At 41.4% G+C, this 17,884-nt stretch overlaps 1 protein-coding gene across 3 annotated transcripts in view; it reads left to right on the top strand.

Annotated features, from left to right (window-relative positions):
- Clcn5 (chloride voltage-gated channel 5) overlaps positions 1–16,238 on the top strand; it is a 143,948-nt gene extending 127,710 nt beyond the window's left edge. For all 3 annotated transcript variants that reach the window (XM_074063790.1, XM_074063792.1, XM_074063791.1), the window contains 7 exons: positions 422–628; positions 3,633–3,713; positions 3,954–4,496; positions 6,563–6,749; positions 7,935–8,333; positions 8,472–8,688; positions 10,068–16,238. In XM_074063790.1, the coding sequence (XP_073919891.1) occupies positions 422–628; positions 3,633–3,713; positions 3,954–4,496; positions 6,563–6,749; positions 7,935–8,333; positions 8,472–8,688; positions 10,068–10,158 (1,725 nt within the window). In that variant the 3' untranslated portion in view covers positions 10,159–16,238. The remainder of the gene's footprint in view (positions 1–421; positions 629–3,632; positions 3,714–3,953; positions 4,497–6,562; positions 6,750–7,934; positions 8,334–8,471; positions 8,689–10,067) is intronic.
- Positions 16,239–17,884: the final 1,646 nt, after the last annotated feature.

Genomic DNA, 17,884 nt, shown 5'->3' with positions numbered 1-17,884 from the left:
GTTGCCAGGATGATCTTGCCCTTCTCTGTTTCCCGACCAGGTAACAGTCACAAATTTCTTCGGCAGGGAATCAAGGCTAAACCTCATCTTTCAGGTTGTTTTAAGAACATTGACCTTGCCCTCTCAGAACATGCCTCTGAGTCACCATTTTGTAAACTGAGGAAAACACCTGCTCTTCCTGGCTGCCTCCCATGTCTCTCTACACACTGCCAGACTTACATCCTTGTCCAGTTGTCATGTGTGCCTCCCCCCAGAGGACATAGAATATTGAAGAATAGTTGTGGCTTTCTTGGGTTCTTGGGGTCCCACCCAAACTGGGGTCACTGTAGTTCAAACATTTTGATGTCACTTGTTCAAAAGATGGAGTTTCCTTAATGAGATTCCTTAGTCTGTATTCAATCTTTCTGTGTTTTCCCCGCAGATAAAAACTATCTTGAGTGGTTTCATTATTAGGGGCTATTTGGGTAAGTGGACCCTGGTTATCAAAACCATCACCTTGGTGCTGGCAGTGTCATCTGGCTTGAGCCTGGGTAAAGAGGGCCCCCTAGTGCACGTGGCGTGTTGCTGTGGGAACATCCTGTGTCACTGCTTCAACAAATACAGGAAGAATGAAGCCAAGCGCAGAGAGGTAAAAATGCCATAATACTTAATGCTTAATACTTTTTTTTGTTTGAGAGCATAAATGGTACAGTTTTGGGGGTGACAATTTGAGGATTCTACCAATGTGAATGCAAATACCCTTTGACTCAGCAAGTCTATTTCTAGGAGTTTGTCCTACAGCCTTCTTAGCATGTATGTGTACACAGGTGCCTGGGGATTGTCAGTGCTATATTTGTCAACATAGTGAAGTTACCCAAATGTCTATCAATAGGGAACTTAAACCATATTTTGCTCATGTTGTGGAATACTATACAACCATCAAAAATAATAGATAGCCCTATATATATTGACATGGAATACTGGAGATAGAACACAATTAAAACTTAAAAAGCCAGTTTGTAACTAATGTATATAGCATAATTCAGGTAATTAAAAAAATATGTCTATGAACTTAAAGAAAATGTCCAGAAAGTAGTTTTACCCTCAACTGTTAAAAATGTGTATTTGTGCTGGGTGAGTGAGTGAGGCAGTAATGAAGGAGAAATATTGACTTTAACTTTTTATTATATATGTCTGTACAGGTATATGGTGCTTCTATGCTAAAAGGAGGTACAAAATAATAGATTTTAAGTAAAGTGTTTATTCCTGAGGAAGAATATAGATAAATGTTGTATTTTAGATATCAGCCTTTTCATGTTTTATTTCTACTGAATGCCACACTTGAATTAGTTTTTCTCTATGTCTTGCTTCAGTCTAGCCAAATTGGTCTCACCATAGCATCTCTGTAGTTCTCAAATTTAGGCAATAGTTAATGTATGCTATTTAGAACATTTTAAAAAACTCTTCCAAGTCCTTGGTTACTTTTTGTCCTGCTCTAATTAAGAGCCTAAGAAAATAATGTTTCTTGTATTATTTTCCCTGAACTGCAAAGAAATCACATAGAGAGTGGGTCAAGACCTGGGTCATTTCATTAAAGAGGATTTTTCACAGAATTGGAACCTAGTGATTTCTTCTGAAAACGAAAATTAACCACAAGACCCAGAAGGAACCTGAAAGATGTTGAGAGTTCAAATATGGAATAAATTTTGGTAGTTCACGGGAGAAAGTTCCTGACACACTTAGAAAGGAGAGGAAAGCTAGCATGTGTAGATTGTTTAGCTCCCTGTCATGTGGCAGAGGGACACAAGGGCCGTGGTAAATTAGGGAGGTTGTTAATAGGAGTGATGTACAGCGAAAGTGGGTGAGTTGAAAAATCATTTTGATAGGCAAGAGTGAAGTATTGACTGTTACTGGATTTGAAACTGGTCACTTTCCTTCATATTTTTGCTTTAATAGTGCCTCTATGCAAAGAGAAGGGAATTTGATCTTCCTGTTTCTTTGTATTAATACCGTATATTTCTCAGAATAGATTCATATGAATATTTTAATCTTCAATTTTTTTTTGTTTATTCACATTTTTCAGTTTTGCTTTTGTGGTGCTGAAGATCAAACCCAGGGCCTTGTGCAAGTTATTTTTCCTTATTGTCCTCACCATCAGGGGCAGTGGCCAGTGACTTTGTCACAGTGGGCAGTGCAAGTGAAACATATTTGAGAAAGAAGGGTTTGGACAGAACTTTGCAATATAAAACTAAAACAAACCAGCCAACTCAACTCTTTCTTCTCCCTCCTAATTAATCCTAAACATGGTGAAATCCTCCTCCACAAGTTGCATGTTAGATGTCTTTATCCTTCTCAAATGAAAGCCTTCGAAGCTATGAATTTAACACTCCTCACAGCTGACACCAGCGATCTCATTCTTCCCTCCCCTTCATTTCCATTTCCTAGGCCGGTGCATACGCCCAGAGAAAACTGCCTGCTTACTTTGCCTTGAACCATTGCGTTCTTCAAAACTCTTAATTACTTTTATTCAGTTTTCTCTAAAATACTTCCTCACTCTCCAAATCATCTCTCTCTCCACAGCAACTGGAATCCAAAGAAATGTATGAATTCCATCACCAGTGTTGGTCCTGTACATTTGACATGTACATACATGCCCACACAGAGAGGTGACACTCTCTAACTATCACTTTGTCTATCTCTGTCCCTTTGTCCCTCTTTCTTTTTCCTTCTTCCTTTCTCTCATAGCCCCTTTCTTTGCCACCCCTAAACATACTTAGGCCTTCTCTTCCTTTAAACATCTCGTCTTCCTATTTCCGTTTCCATAGATCGCTGGATATGGAGTAGGGCACATGGCACGGGGAACTCTCAATACCCGGTGTGAGAACAGTGAGGCTCCCAAGGAGCTGTGAGCCAATTAGAGGTTCAGCTTTATATCATTAGAGCCTTCTTTAGCATCTCATTTTAATAAAAGTATTCCTTTAAAGAAAGAAATAATCTGGTGGTTGCCAGGGGCCTATGGGAAGGGGGAGAATGAGGAGTTGTTTGTTTAATGGGTATGGAGTTACAGTTTGGCAAGATGAAAAGTTCTGTGAATGTAATTAACACTACTGAACACTCAAAAATAGTTAAGGTGGAAAATTTTGTTACACATGTTTCACCACAATTAAAATGAATAGAAGGGCCAGGTGGAGTGGCTCAAGTGGTAAGAGCACCTGCCTAGCAAGTGTGAGGCCCTAAGTTCAAACCCCAGTACTGCTAAAATGAATAGAATATATAAGATGTTCCTTTACAAAGTGCTAGTTAAATACTTCAGTGTAAGCACTTCAGTCAGGTGGGAAATAAGTAGGTCTCCAAACTCAAATTCAGTTACTGGACTGGGAGTATTGCGAATGGGGGGCTTAATTTAGGATAAAGCACATGCCTCAGTCGCAGAGGGAAGGCTCTCTTTCCTGTTTAAGCATGTGAACCACGCATGTGTTCAGTACCCAGCATGCAGCCTTTGCTGTCAAAGTCAATAGCGAACCTTACTGTTTGTGACATGGAGCATGTAAAGACTTTTTAAACATGTTTAGTAACCGCTAATATTTCTTTCAAATGTGATGGGCGTGCGAAAACACTGTTACTCTAGCACCAATTTTCTGTTTGGATTGCAGGTCTTGTCAGCTGCAGCAGCTGCTGGTGTATCTGTAGCCTTCGGGGCACCTATTGGCGGAGTATTATTCAGTCTGGAAGAGGTAATTACTTCTAACTGTCGAGCATGCGAGTGCTTTTGTTTCAGGGATTTGGGCGGATACCCACATACATTGCAGTCCCTGAGTGCTCTGTCCACATCAGGTTCTTTATTTACCTTGTGACCAGAAATCCCTGGGCAGTGCACAGCTTTCATTCTTGCCTCTCAGGTCAGCAGCACCAGTTTTTCAAAGAAACAGTTCCTGCATACTGATTGGTTTGATTTCTCACCTTTTGTTTCATAGGTCAGCTATTATTTTCCCCTCAAAACATTGTGGCGTTCATTCTTTGCTGCCCTGGTGGCAGCATTTACTCTACGCTCCATCAATCCATTTGGGAACAGCCGCCTAGTTCTATTTTATGTGGAGTTTCATACCCCATGGCATCTCTTTGAGCTTGTGCCATTCATTCTACTGGGGATATTTGGCGGTCTGTGGGGAGCTCTGTTTATCCGCACAAACATTGCCTGGTGTCGGAAGCGGAAGACCACCCAGTTGGGCAAGTATCCTGTCATAGAGGTACTCATCGTGACAGCCATCACTGCCATCCTGGCTTTCCCGAATGAATACACCCGGATGAGCACAAGTGAGCTCATTTCTGAGCTATTCAATGACTGTGGTCTTCTGGACTCCTCCAAGCTCTGCGATTATGAGAACCATTTCAACACAAGCAAGGGTGGTGAGCTTCCTGACAGACCTGCTGGCATGGGAGTCTACAGTGCCATGTGGCAGCTGGCTTTGACACTCATACTGAAAATCATCATTACTATATTCACCTTTGGCATGAAGGTGAGGAATTCTTGTGATGCTCAGTGGTTCAGTGTGTGCCTGTGGGTTTTGGAGGGCAAAATCAAGGTGTCCCTCAATCCTGATACCTGGTACCAGGCCTTCACCTTCCCCAAGGTCATTCCCCTACCCCCAAATGCCTCTTTTATCCCCATTTGTTCTTGTAGCTTGACAATTGTCCCTCTATCTCAAGTTGTCTAAGCCTAGTTTTAGGCCAAATGCAAATCTCAATGATGAAATTTTAGGAAGAAACACTTTCTCCTTTTCTGCAGCACATATTTTGCCCCTCAAAAAGGAAGGTGAGGTATTTATTTGGGTGCACTTTGTATCAAAAAACAATATCTGACCCCCACGGTGTTAGTCCTTGTGGGGCAGTGTTTAGTTTCTTAGTGATGCATAATATTAGGCTGACCCCATGAAGTTCACCATTTTGACTGCTAAAATAGCATTTTCATAGGGCTCGACCCAATATATAGCTAAATATATTTTCTACAGTTGGTATCAATGCTTCCTTGTTAACAAGTGGGATCCATTTCACAGGTTAATAGTAAAATATTTTATCAAAAGCAGATATCAGCATGTTCTTGCTTATCACATGGAAGCTAAAAAAGTTTTGATCTTATGGAAGTAGAGAGTAGAATGGTGGTTCCCTGTGGAGGAGGCGATAGAGAATATTTAGTTAGTGAGTACAAAGTACAGTTTGATAGGAGGATTAAGTTCTACTTTTCTATAGCAAAATAGGGTGGCTATAGTTAATAATAAGTTGTTGCTTATTCAAAAGAGAAGAGTTGATTTTGAAAGTTCCTAACACAAAGAAATGACAAATGTCCACATTAATGAATATGGCAATTACCCTGTCTTGATCATTACGTATTGTACAAATGGATCAAAATATCACACTCTACCTAATAAATATGTACAATTATTATATGTTAATTTTTTAAAAGTTGACCTCAGGCTGCCATATTTTAATTTTAATATCTGATATAATTTCCATGTTTCAGAATAAACAAGGAAACTTCATTAAGGTTTTTTCCTCCTCCTTCCTAGGTTTTCATTTGTCTGTTTCTTCTGTTTAGCACCCTACTGCCAGATCATTTCCCTCTGTTTTCTAGGGAAATGGAGATTCAGACCAAGGATAGGATGGAAACCATGAAAAGATTTTCAAAGCTTTTCGTGTTAATTTTTCACCTTTTGGATTCATTGTTCTACTTAAAGTGAATTTATAGACCATCAGAATGCCAGCTTCAAATGCATTCCAAAGTCAAACACAAACTGTTTAAGAATAATCTGCTCTTTTGGTTATCTTTACCATCATTTCCCTCTCATAGTACATAATATTAATAATTCATTATAATAGCCTAGAAGCTAAGAAGGGAGAGAGAGGACATTTCCTTTTTTGGTTAACCATGACTGTAACCACTATTTCATCTTCAATTTCTATTTGCTTAATCTTTTTTATGCTGTTATAAAACATACTGTCCTTCTTATGTGAGTGATGGGCTGGGATTCAATATATGAGCGTGGTTATGAGCATCCCATTTAAATCCCAGCACTGGCATTTACTAGATCTTGACCTTGGATAAATGACTTAACCTCTCTGAATGTAGGTTCTTTGTCATTTGGGAATAATAACACCTGCTTCCTAGGGTTGTTGTAGAGCACCCAGCATAGAATGTGGTAGTCAGTGAAGGGTAGGTTTTTGTTTCTAAGAATTCAAAATTGGGAGAAATGTCTGCATATGTAAGAAACTCCATCTATTTTCCTTTTTCTTTGGGAAAGGCCTAATTTCTGCCTCCAGCTCTGTGTTGGTCTGGAGAGTTCAGGCTCTTGCCTGATGGACCCCGAATCAGGGTAAGCTTCTTTGCAGTCATTCTTGCCTGCACGTCCCAGAGAACCCCTAGTCCCTGTAGTGTTACACAAATCTTTACAGCCTCTTGCTAGCATAGTGCCTAGTTAAATTGTCACTGGCCTGTTTGCTTCGCAGAGGGTCAATCCTCCAGCCCTTACCATATACCAAGCAACCACACGCCATTTCTTGCTAACCATCTCTTGCTTTCTCTTTGCAGATCCCGTCTGGCCTCTTTATCCCTAGCATGGCTGTTGGTGCTATCGCAGGCCGACTTTTAGGAGTAGGAATGGAGCAATTGGCTTATTACCACCATGACTGGGCCATCTTCAACAGCTGGTGTAGTCAGGGAGCTGACTGCATCACGCCTGGCCTGTATGCCATGGTTGGGGCTGCAGCCTGCTTAGGTGAGTAGTGTTTGTGTTGATTTCAAAGAAGTCTCTGTCTTGAGTCTTTACTCCCATTTATTGCATGGGGAGTGGGAAATATTTCTTGCTTCCCCCCTCCATTTCTCCCTATTTCATCCTGCTGTACTAAAATAAATCCTTGCTAAAACTTAAAAAAAGTCTTTCTCCAGTGACATACAAAAGAAGAGTAAAGAGTGTGACTAATTCGTAGAGTACTTGCCTAGTATATACCAGGCCCTGGGTTTGATCCCCAGCACAGCAGAAAAAAAAAGGCTGAAATAAAATCCCACTTTATTACAAAAAAGAGTGATATTAAGCATAATTGACTGCAGAGATTTTTTAAATGATTATTCATTTCCTGTTGGGTTTACTATTCTTTTAAGCACTTTAAGAAAGCTAATTCTACTCTCTCACACTGGGGGAATAATCAGGAATTCAGACAAAGATAGCTGCCTATTTATATGAACAAAAAAAGTACCCAGGCATGGTGGCATATACCTGCAATCCCAGTACTTGGGAGACTGAGGCAGGAGGATCTCAAGGTCTAGGCCAGCCTGGGCTACCTAATGAGATGCTGTCTTTAAAAAAATTAGAATCAACCTAAATATGTACATTAAGAAAGTAATTAAATTATGGTTTATCCATATGACATCATATTATGCAGCCTTTAAATACAACATTAATATGTGTAACATTTTTTAAATATGATGCTTAATTTGTAATAATATGTGAAATGTTCCCAACATAAAGTAGGGGGAATTAAACATAGTATGAGCTTACCTATGTAAAAATACATAGAAAAAAATTGAAAATATCATTCAGAATTTTTACTTTACTCTAAACAGAGTAAACACTGATAGGCAGTGAGCTTATGAGTAATTACTTTTATCTTTTCTGAATTTTTTATAGCGAGCATGGATTGTCCATTTTATAATTAGGGGAAAGAAACATCAAACGAAAAAATTGGAACATCATCTTATACTATGCTAAATTGAGATATCTAAGCTGTATCTGTTGTACCCTTACTTTAATGCAGTTCCTGGGGTCTGCACAGTTGTCAGTGAGACCCTGTTCTAGCATTATTTCTAGTAAGTAAGCTTTTCCTGGATGGGGCCTTGATAGGTCCACAAATGTAATGGATTCTGTGCTTTGTCTCCTTCAGTAACCTGTGTCTATTTCTTGCAGGTGGGGTGACTCGGATGACTGTTTCTCTTGTTGTCATAATGTTTGAACTGACTGGTGGCTTGGAATATATTGTGCCTCTGATGGCTGCAGCCATGACAAGCAAGTGGGTGGCAGATGCTCTTGGGAGGGAGGGCATCTATGATGCCCACATCCGTCTCAATGGATACCCCTTTCTTGAAGCCAAAGAAGAGTTTGCTCATAAGACACTGGCAATGGACGTGATGAAACCCCGCAGAAATGATCCGTTGTTGACTGTCCTTACTCAGGACAGTATGACTGTGGAAGATGTAGAGACTATAATCAGTGAAACCACTTACAGTGGCTTTCCAGTGGTGGTGTCCCGGGAGTCCCAAAGACTTGTAGGGTTTGTCCTCCGAAGAGATCTCATTATTTCAATAGGTAAGGATTTCAGAAAGGGGATAAGGAACTCAATAAATCTGCATGAAAGAGGGGAAGAAAGAGGGAAGAGGGGACTGATTAGGAACCAGAAGGACTAGCACTTCCATTTTCAACCTTTCTTTTCCTCTGTTCAAACAGAAAATGCTCGAAAGAAACAGGATGGGGTTGTGAGCACTTCCATCATTTATTTCACTGAGCATTCTCCTCCAATGCCACCATATACTCCACCCACCTTGAAGCTTCGGAACATCCTGGACCTCAGCCCCTTCACTGTGACTGACCTTACACCCATGGAGATCGTAGTGGATATTTTCCGCAAGCTGGGACTGCGGCAGTGCCTGGTTACACACAATGGGTAAGAACGCTTAGGTGAAGCAGATTGTGGGAGAAGAGCAAATACAGAGACAGAAAGGAGAACCCAGTTTCAATGAACTTGAGCAGCACTTTTAGGCCTTTTTGATATGCCTCTTTTATCATCATATTACTAGAAAAGGAACTTGTGGAAGAGAATGTGTAGTGATATGAACTGTTAGTTGCTCCCCTACAAAGGAAATAGCTGTGTACATGAGCACAGGTCACACTGAAATTGTAATGGAATCAGGTGGGGTTCGTGTAGTGTAGTAGCCCCCATCCTTGACCACCCAAGGATACCTGAAATTACAGGTAGCACTGAATCCTATATATGCTATATTTTCCTATACGTGTATACATGTTAATAATAACATTTAATTTTTATAAATCAGCATCAGTAAGAGAGTAAGAGAAATAAATGTAAAATAAAACAAATTATAGCAATATAATAAAGTTATGTGAATGTAATCTTTCTCTCTAAAGTTTAAAATACCTTATTTTACTGTATTTTGTTTTTGAACCACTGTTGACCATGGATACCTGAAAGCAAAACCACAGACAAGAGCTGGCTACTTACTTGTATTTGGCCCTTTAAATTCCTTTGTTGTTATCATTTGAGGACAAGAAACCATGTTTCAGTGAGGTGTAATGATTTTCATGAGGGTCCCCAGTTAATAAGTAGTAGAGGTAGGCTTTTAACTATAAGCCTTCTGACTCCCAAGCCCAAGACTCTTTCCTCTCTAGGATATTTCTTGTCCAGTAAGGAAGTCCTGCTATTTTTATTGGAAAAGAATGGAAGTTGAGGAGAGGGATGGAGTTTTTCTGAACATGCTTTGTGTATAAGAACTTCCCCTCCTCTAAAATGTTGAAGTTGTGTGTAACAGTTGTGTCACAGGAACTAAATCAGTAAGGGGACTTTCCCTAATTGTTTTTTTCAACGTTTAATGAATCCCTACTTCATTTAAAAAGGTATTCCACTGGATTCTGGGGAGACACAGAAATGAATGAGGCCTTTCTCTATCCTCAAGCAGTGTGCAGTGTCATAGGGAAGGCAGGCACACACAAGTACTGCCGAAGAGGCCTGCAGAGAACACACTGTTGCTGGGAGCAAGGCAGAGGATCAGGTTCTAGAACAGGGGACACTTGAACTGGGTTAGGGATAGCTAAGATTTAACACAGAGGAAATTATAGTACTTGAGACCTAGAGGTAGAAAAGTTTGCTTCTATTTAGGGACCTGTATACTTTGCATTCCTGTGATCTCATCATTCTGGAAGTGTTTAAAGATAAGGTGGAAAGGGGCTGAGAGGACAAGTGTCACCTTTGCGAGTGCTGCTTTAACTGTACATTTATTTTTGTTTGGTTGTGTTGTGTTTGTCTTTCAGGCGATTGCTCGGAATCATTACCAAAAAGGATGTGTTGAAACACATAGCACAGATGGCGAACCAAGATCCTGATTCCATTCTCTTCAACTAGAGTCACGGGGTTGTTGTGGATTTAAAACAGGAAGGACATTGCAGACCATGGATATGTTTTATTAACTGGGTACCCAAAACACATTTCCCATATTTGGATGGTGAAGTCATATTAGTGTGTTGTCTCTTTCCTACAAGTTAACCAGTTGCACTACATAATCTCTGGAAATTAATCTTTTTAGGGGAAAATACAGTTAGGCTTCTGTGATGTTGCATTAGAAAGATTTCATGAAAGAGTAAACAAGATTGCTATGGTTTAATTATATCTTTAAAATTTTTTTTTAATTTAAAAATAATTGTTAGCCAATATGCAATCACCAAAAACTATGCAAGAAAAATTCCAGCCGTCCTGACATATAGCCCACAGGAAATTCATGACAAAGTCACTTTTGTGGGATCTGTCATTCATTGGTGGAAGATGAAGTGTAAACTAAGGGGCTTTGCTGTTCAAACCACAGAGAGGAAAGCCAGAAGGAAAATAGTAATGGTATTTTCTAGACTGTGAAGATTCAATTCAAATCTTATCTTTGTTTCTGTTACAATATTTAGCATTATTAGTTTGTTATGTGTGTATGTATATGTTAATTTTAATTTCTGATTATAAGACAATGCTGCTTTGGTTAATCTCCTCTAAACAAATTTAGAGAGGTTGACTTTTATAGCTCGCTTGTTCCTGGTACTCTTTTGAAGTGCATAAAGATAAGTTATAGAACTTTCTCCTTGTCCGCAAAAAGGGTAATTTTCCAGATGGTATTTGTTAACCAGTAGACAAGGACTTTGCCACAAATTTGTTAGTAGCAAGGAAGAATTTCTTCCTGCTTCCTTGAAATGATTAGCAAAGTCCTAAACAAAGTCAATGACTAGGAATTTCACATTTTTGTGAGGTCCTAACTAATCCTCTTACCCAGACGCCACCTCCACGAATGATGGTGCTTTAGGCTTCTGGAATATGTAAGAACAATAAAGGGAGCCAAGTCGAGACTGCATACTGGTAAACCAGGGAAGATTCAGAGCTGCATTGGCATCCTCATGCATTCCTTTGTACTAAAACAACTGGGCATTCATGTTCCTCCCAGCATCAAGTATGTACAACAGGCCAGTGTTATCCCCATGAGCATAGATTAGGCTTGGGATTCTTTCGATTATGTTGAAGGAATTGGAACAGGATAGGCAACAGTGACTCCCTTGAGAGTCCTCAGAATTATAAATAAAGCCATTCTAAGACCCAAGGGTATGGACAAGGCCTGGTGACACCAAAGGTGCTTGTATCCAATTGAAAAGGTGCCTGTCTCAATTTCCTGCCACATTTATTGCAGTTTTTTTTTTAATCACATTATAGGGACACCTGGTGGAATAAAACAGCCACCAGCATCCTTCTGACCACTATTTCATTTTCTATAGTTTCATCCACGGGCAATTTCTACCCCTCCGTTCTGTTCTGCCTCCTCCTCCTCAGTACTGAGTCTTTTCTGCAAATGAGCACTATGCCTGGTTAATCATTCCTAATAACAAAAAAACAAAACAAAACAAAAAAACTACTAAGCCTAGTTAAATTGTAAGCCAAGGCTCAGAACTCTTATAGCACATGTAGAAGATACGCAGCACTTTTGTTTGCCGTGTGGCCCACATGCTGCTGCTGTGCCTCCATTTCTGCCCCAGGTGCCCATTCCAGTAAGACTGCACTGTCAGGACTAAGAGTTCAGCCTTGTCCATTTTACAAGTTGGTTCCCTGCTCTTCCCACCATCCTTCCTATCCAGAAGCAGTAGTCACTTGGCACATTCCCCTGTATCCACCATCCCCTAATCAGCACAGTGTACCTCATTTTAAAAGTTGTTGATCCCTGTGTCTAGGACTTTTTACTTCTAGTTCTTTCCAAAATCGGAAGATCTTTTTTTATTGCCCAGAGCTGGGTAGCCAAGGCTTATTTTAATTTTTATCTTTTTAAAATATCAAGGTAGCCACCAGAGTTTCTCCTTTCAAGTATATCATTCTAGCATATAATGAACAGGAAAAAAAAATGCTCCAGGGTACATGGTGTCATAATCATGGCTTGGTAACTTTATGTCTTTTGTCCCTTCCACGCCACTGAGCTCTTCCTTCGAGATGAGACTCTTTGCCTGACTGCCATGTATATCATGTAGAGATCAAAGTTCTTATCTGTATATTTCCAGTTCAATGCTTATCTTATTAGCTGTCCTTCCCCACTAAAGTTTGAAAAACTGGAAACGCTACTATGTCTGGTATTTAATGGCAAGGGAAAGTTTGGTCATATTGCATAGTGCAGCAGTGACACAGAGGGTGTCTCATTTGCCCTTGTGTTTTTTGTAGGCTCTGTTCTTGATTTGGGGCAGGTGAGCCTGTGTTAAGGTGCTACTTCAGAGAATAAATTCAAGAAATCAGATAACACTGTGCCAAGGTCTACTTTCTAGATGCTAAGCACCAATTGGCCCTCCAGAGTGGCAAGATCCCTTTGATACCTTACTCCTGACAAATTTCATTCATTAACCTCAGATTCTCAGGAATTCTTGTAGCTTGGACGCTAGAAGTAGCTATAGTGTACAGTGTCACTGTATTTCCAGTCCTAAGGTTTGGCTCAAAGATTGGCCAATTGTGGCTGGAGTCCTCTACGAGACTGCTATGCCAGCATCTTGACACTCAGAAGCTCTTGTCTTGAGGTAAAGGGAAAGGTTCTCTCTGCCATCACCATTCCAGCAATTAGACATCCTTAACCTAAAACAAAGCCATGATAGGGAGGTCTGTTGGTAGCCTCAAAGGCCCATATCTTAATAGCAAAAGAGTAGATAAATTGTGATTTTAAAAGGAACTGAGCCTAGTCTATTTTGGTATTAGAAAAGAAAATAGCAGGGCTGGAGGCATGGCTCAAGCAGTAGAGCACATGCTTTGCAAGCCTGAAGCCCCAAGTTCAAACCCCAGTCCCACCCAAAAAAGAAGAAAATTATATGACACAAGGGAAATGTCTAGAAAAGAATGCAATAAGTGCTTCAACAGAGTTTGGATTTTTCAAAGAAAAATATCTGGTGGACACGCAGCTGGAAAGGGAGGGAGAGCCCATAGATTTTTACAGCTGCTGTATTTTATATCTTTGTATCTTCAATCTAAAGAGTTTAAGGAAGCTGAAGCAGTTAATGTGTGATGAGTGACACTGGAGGAAGGTTGCAGGGACTGATAATGCAAAATAATGGCTGTGTTTCAATGTTTGGTCAGAAATGAGTTGGCGCGCCTCCTCTTTCTCTGGCCCCAGTGTCCTGGCTCAGCTGAGCTGTAGAGTAGAGGTGATGCTGTGAGCCACAAAACAGACATCCTCTGGTGGATTAGCTCACATCCACAACACTTAGGATTTGCCAGCTGGCTGAGCAAATGATTAATCTACTGACTGAACTGCAAAAGCAGTTCACTTATTTTGGCACTGAAGTCTGAATCTAGACCCTTACAGGAAGAACAGAGTTCTTTTTTTACAAAATTAGATCTCTAAATATGCGGGGCGAGCGTCAATGCCCTAAAACCTTTATGCTTTATTACCTCTGGGGTTGCCCGGACTCCCTTCCAGGAGGGATTTGACTCTTAACAGCAGTATAAGAGCCCTGGTAAGAAAATACATGAGAGGTGTCAGACGGTACGAAGAAAGCCAAACTATGTCGCACGCCATGCACCCCGGTGTTGGAGTGTATACAAGAAATTGCTAGATCATGTGCCTCAAGGGGAGAAAAAGTTCCTTCACAGAACTCTCCAGGGCCAGGCTTTTCCAAAGAAACTAGAGGCTCAAAGCAATGTTTGGTTGGAGGGCAGTCTAGTTTTATGGAGAGGGTAACCTAAGACATTCGCTCATGAAGGAATTGCACCATCTAAATAATAAGCTTTCTGTACATTTGTATTTTAGCTTCCCTTTTATGTCCCTCATATATTGAAAAGGAAAGGGTGAAAGTTCCCTAGATGGGAGCTCAGGAACTGTGTAAGTTTGAAGTTCAGAGGGTGCAGAGGGCCTGGGTGGTCGGCGGACCTGACTGCTTCAGTTTCTGTCCTTAGCTCCAAAGGACCAATGAGTTCTGGGAAGAATGTGAATTAGCAACTTTAAGTTACTTCCCCAGCATTCACTGGCCACATGCTCATTTGTAAACATCTGCATCTGGGCAGAGTTTTTAAGAGATTGCAGGGAAGAAAAGTGGGTTTTCCATGGTGTTAGTCTAATTTTGCCAAATCCCCAAGAAAGAAAGAATGTGATGCGTGGAGCTTGCATTTCTTGAATGGGGTCTATCAGGTCATGCAGCCCAGATGAATCCTGCAGTTGTAAATTCCTACCTCTAAGTTCCTACCAAAGGGTCTTCAGCCTCTGCATGCACACTCATTGAATGAACGCCTCGCCTAAAGTTTGGCCCTTTGAGGAGAAACAGCTCTGACAAAACAGAAAGTAGAAACAATTTCCATCTCTCCTCTTCTCCCTTCCTCAACCGTACTCTCCTCTTCCTCTCCTCCCACCATGTCCTGAATTCAAATCTCTTCATTTTTATAAGCATACTGTTTTGAGTGTGGGCCTTGGTGGGGAGGGAGAGCATCATTCCGAGAACAGGAACGGCTCCAGCGTTGATGGGGTCACAGGCACTTTGCTCACTCCACCATAGGGGCCAAAGCCAGCAATATTTCTTAGGAGTGTTGAGGGCTTTAGCGCCTTAAAGCAGACCTATGAAGTGTTTGCTGCTAAAGCTTATTATTATCTGCTAGCCCAAATGTGTTGGAATTCAGGGGCAGTCTAGGATTTGATGAGAGACTGGCATCTGCTGAAATGGGGAAGAAGGTGGGGCCTGTGATGATTTCAGCAGGGCAGAGCTGTTCAGTTCATGGTCATATCAAGGGTACTTCAGACTATATGACCCTTTAAGAATGCTCCTCTTTCCTCCTCTTCACTTTGTCTCCTCTTCAGCCTCCTTTCTTCCCTGTTGTCCTGCCTTTTTAGTACTCAGCTTTTTATATAAGTATTTCCTTTTTTTAGTTATACATTTGGTTCTTTGGGACTGCAATGATTAAAAATTTATTCCACTCAAGATACAAATGATACATTTAATGAATAGTTTTCATTCTCTTAAGCTGTCTTTTGAAGCTATGCTGCTAACCAGGTACAGGCCAGAAAGGAGTTGGGCCTGACAGCATCTTCTTGGTCAAGTCACCTAAGAGTGATAGTGTTGTCATGATGGAGACTTTTCATTTGACCAAGGCCGGCCTCCTGCTCTTACCTCTGCCCATACATTTCTGGCTATAGGAAGTATACCAGCTGTTAGGTAAGTCACTGAGACCAGGAAGATGAGAGGGGCCAGGTTCCAGCCCATTGGCACCATGTGAACTGCTCTGTGGTAAGCTCATTCGTAGGGCCAGCTCCAAAGGAAGTAGCCAAAGACAACCCGTCTGACTGGACATTTTTAATTCCTGAGAGTTGGTCAAAGTGCAGGTGAAGCTCATGCACAGACACCAGCAGTAGCTAGGTATCCAGAAACCGGCTTCAGCCAAAGGCCAATACAGCTCGAGTTTCCACAGGAAGCTTGGAGCAAGCTGCTGAGTGTTGCCAACCCTTCGGCCATGCTTTCTTAGCTTTATCCTCACCTGTTCATAGGTACAGCTTGAACCAAACCTGTGGCTCACTGCTCACTTTTCTCTGCTCCCTGGTCATGCATAGTGACATAGTGTAAAAAGGAAGACATGGACTGGGGAGTTGGGACACCTGATTTCTATTCCCTACGCTTCTACTAACTAGCCTCAAGATCTTAACCGCTCTGTGCCTCAGTGTTCCCATCTGCAAAATGGGGATAGTGTTAATTGCCCTACCTACCTCACAGGGTTGTTGTGAGGATAAACTGAGACAATGAATGGAAAGTACTTTGGAAAGTGCTATGCAAATTGTAAGCAGTGGAAACAATCCTGTCCAAGGCAATGGAATAGACATGGGCAGAAGGGCTAATGGGATTGTCCAGCCCTTTCTCTGTGTGGCTTAAATCCAGGTCGCCATTGCTTTATACATTTTCACTTAGCACAGATTTGTAATTATGCATGTAATAAAGCACAGCCTTATCCAACCTGGTGTCTGATGTGTTTTTGAAGACCCTAAATTTGTGGCTATTGAATTAGATCATAAAAGAAAAAAACTACGAGGGCATGGTGTGGGGCTTGGGGGATAGTAGTGTAAAAGCAATGCCAAACCCTACTGGCAGGCCCACTTCTTGACAAAAGGTTTGTCAAGTACTTACTTATTTTTGCATTTACAGATTCAGTTTCTGCTTTGGGTGTGTGTGCCGTGCACACGCACTAGGGACAGACCTCTGGCTGTGTAGGCAGGTGCTCTTCTACTGAGCCACTCCAACAGCCCAGGTAGAGCTTTTTGCTATAAGGAGGTACATGGTGGGCAGCTTGTGTTTGCAGAGAAGTTCCAGATGCCTGGCTACCTCATTCAGCGTGGCTCGTCACATGTTCCTGCCTCTTACGTGGGTGAGGACTTGAGAATCCACTGGGAGCTGCAGTTTTCTCTCTTTTTGAGCTTGTACTGGTGTATGATGATGGCCTTTGGCAAGCTTCTTACCTACAGTTACTTCAAGAGAAGGATGGTGCTAAAATACTCTTCCCGTGAATACCAGATGTCTTAGTACCCTTTCCATGGTGTGTTGGGAATAAAACGTCTTCTGAGAGAAATCCTCTGAAGTAACCATGCAAATTAAGGAGGGATGAGGCACAGAGGCATGGTTAAATATGTAAGGGCTTCCTTTTTGCACCTCTCTGGGAGCTAGAAAACAGGAAAGCTGTACTTTAAGTATGGCCTTTCTCTTTTCTCAAGCTTTCCTGCATCTGACTCCTCCTCCCTCTCTGTTAGCCACACACTACTAGTGAGGCAGCATATCATGTGTCCAAGTTTTAGCTAGAAAGGGCTGGTGGTGTGGCGCAAGTGGTAGAGCGCTTGCCTAGCAAGCATGAGGCCCTGAGTTCAAACCCCAGTACTGCAAAAAAAAAAAAAGTTTCACTAGTTGACATTTGAACACACCTGTACCAATGTTGACTTTGGCCTCCTTGGTCATTTCAGGAAGGACATCTCTGTGTAAAAATAACTTCTTCATAAGCTTGAGACCCCACCAAAAATTTCAATTCTCAATGTTATTTATCACTTTACTGTGGGTCCTTTCCACACAGTCATCATCCCTGCTTCTAAGGAAATACTTCTTGGGAAAACACATCTGTTACCAGTAACTAGTTCAGAGTTAGAATGCCAGGTCTTGTTGCTGTAGGACTTAGACAGGGGTCGCTTTGACGGAGTATGAGGAGCATGCTGATCCGCCAGCTGGTAGAGGAGTGCGAAGAGAAAAACCTGGGAAGCGATCACCAAATGTCAGCGCATCATTAAAGCACTGGTGTGGCTGGCTAAGGTGTGGCCAGAGGGGAGCTAGATCTGAGGGGTAGGCAGGTAGGAAGGCCATGAAGTATTAATTCATGTTTATAGCCAGGTGCTGGGATAGTAAATTCAATGGCACGGTAGTCCTTAGTTTATTGGATGTTCTTTAATGCACATAACAAAACATGCTTCTCTTATTAAAAGAATTCAAAGACAGATATGGCGGCACACACCTGTAATCCCAATACTCAGTAAGCTGAGGCAGGAGGATTGCAAGTTCGTGCCAGCCTGGACTACATAATGAGACACAACAAAAATTCAATGACCCAGCAGTCCCTGCCTTTA

Source organism: Castor canadensis, chromosome X (genome assembly GCF_047511655.1).
Source record: "Castor canadensis chromosome X, mCasCan1.hap1v2, whole genome shotgun sequence".
In the NCBI taxonomy this organism is placed as follows: Eukaryota; Metazoa; Chordata; class Mammalia; order Rodentia; family Castoridae; genus Castor; species Castor canadensis.
The sequence above is the reverse complement of the archived record's forward strand: the minus strand, read 5'-3'. Positions and strand labels throughout refer to the sequence as shown.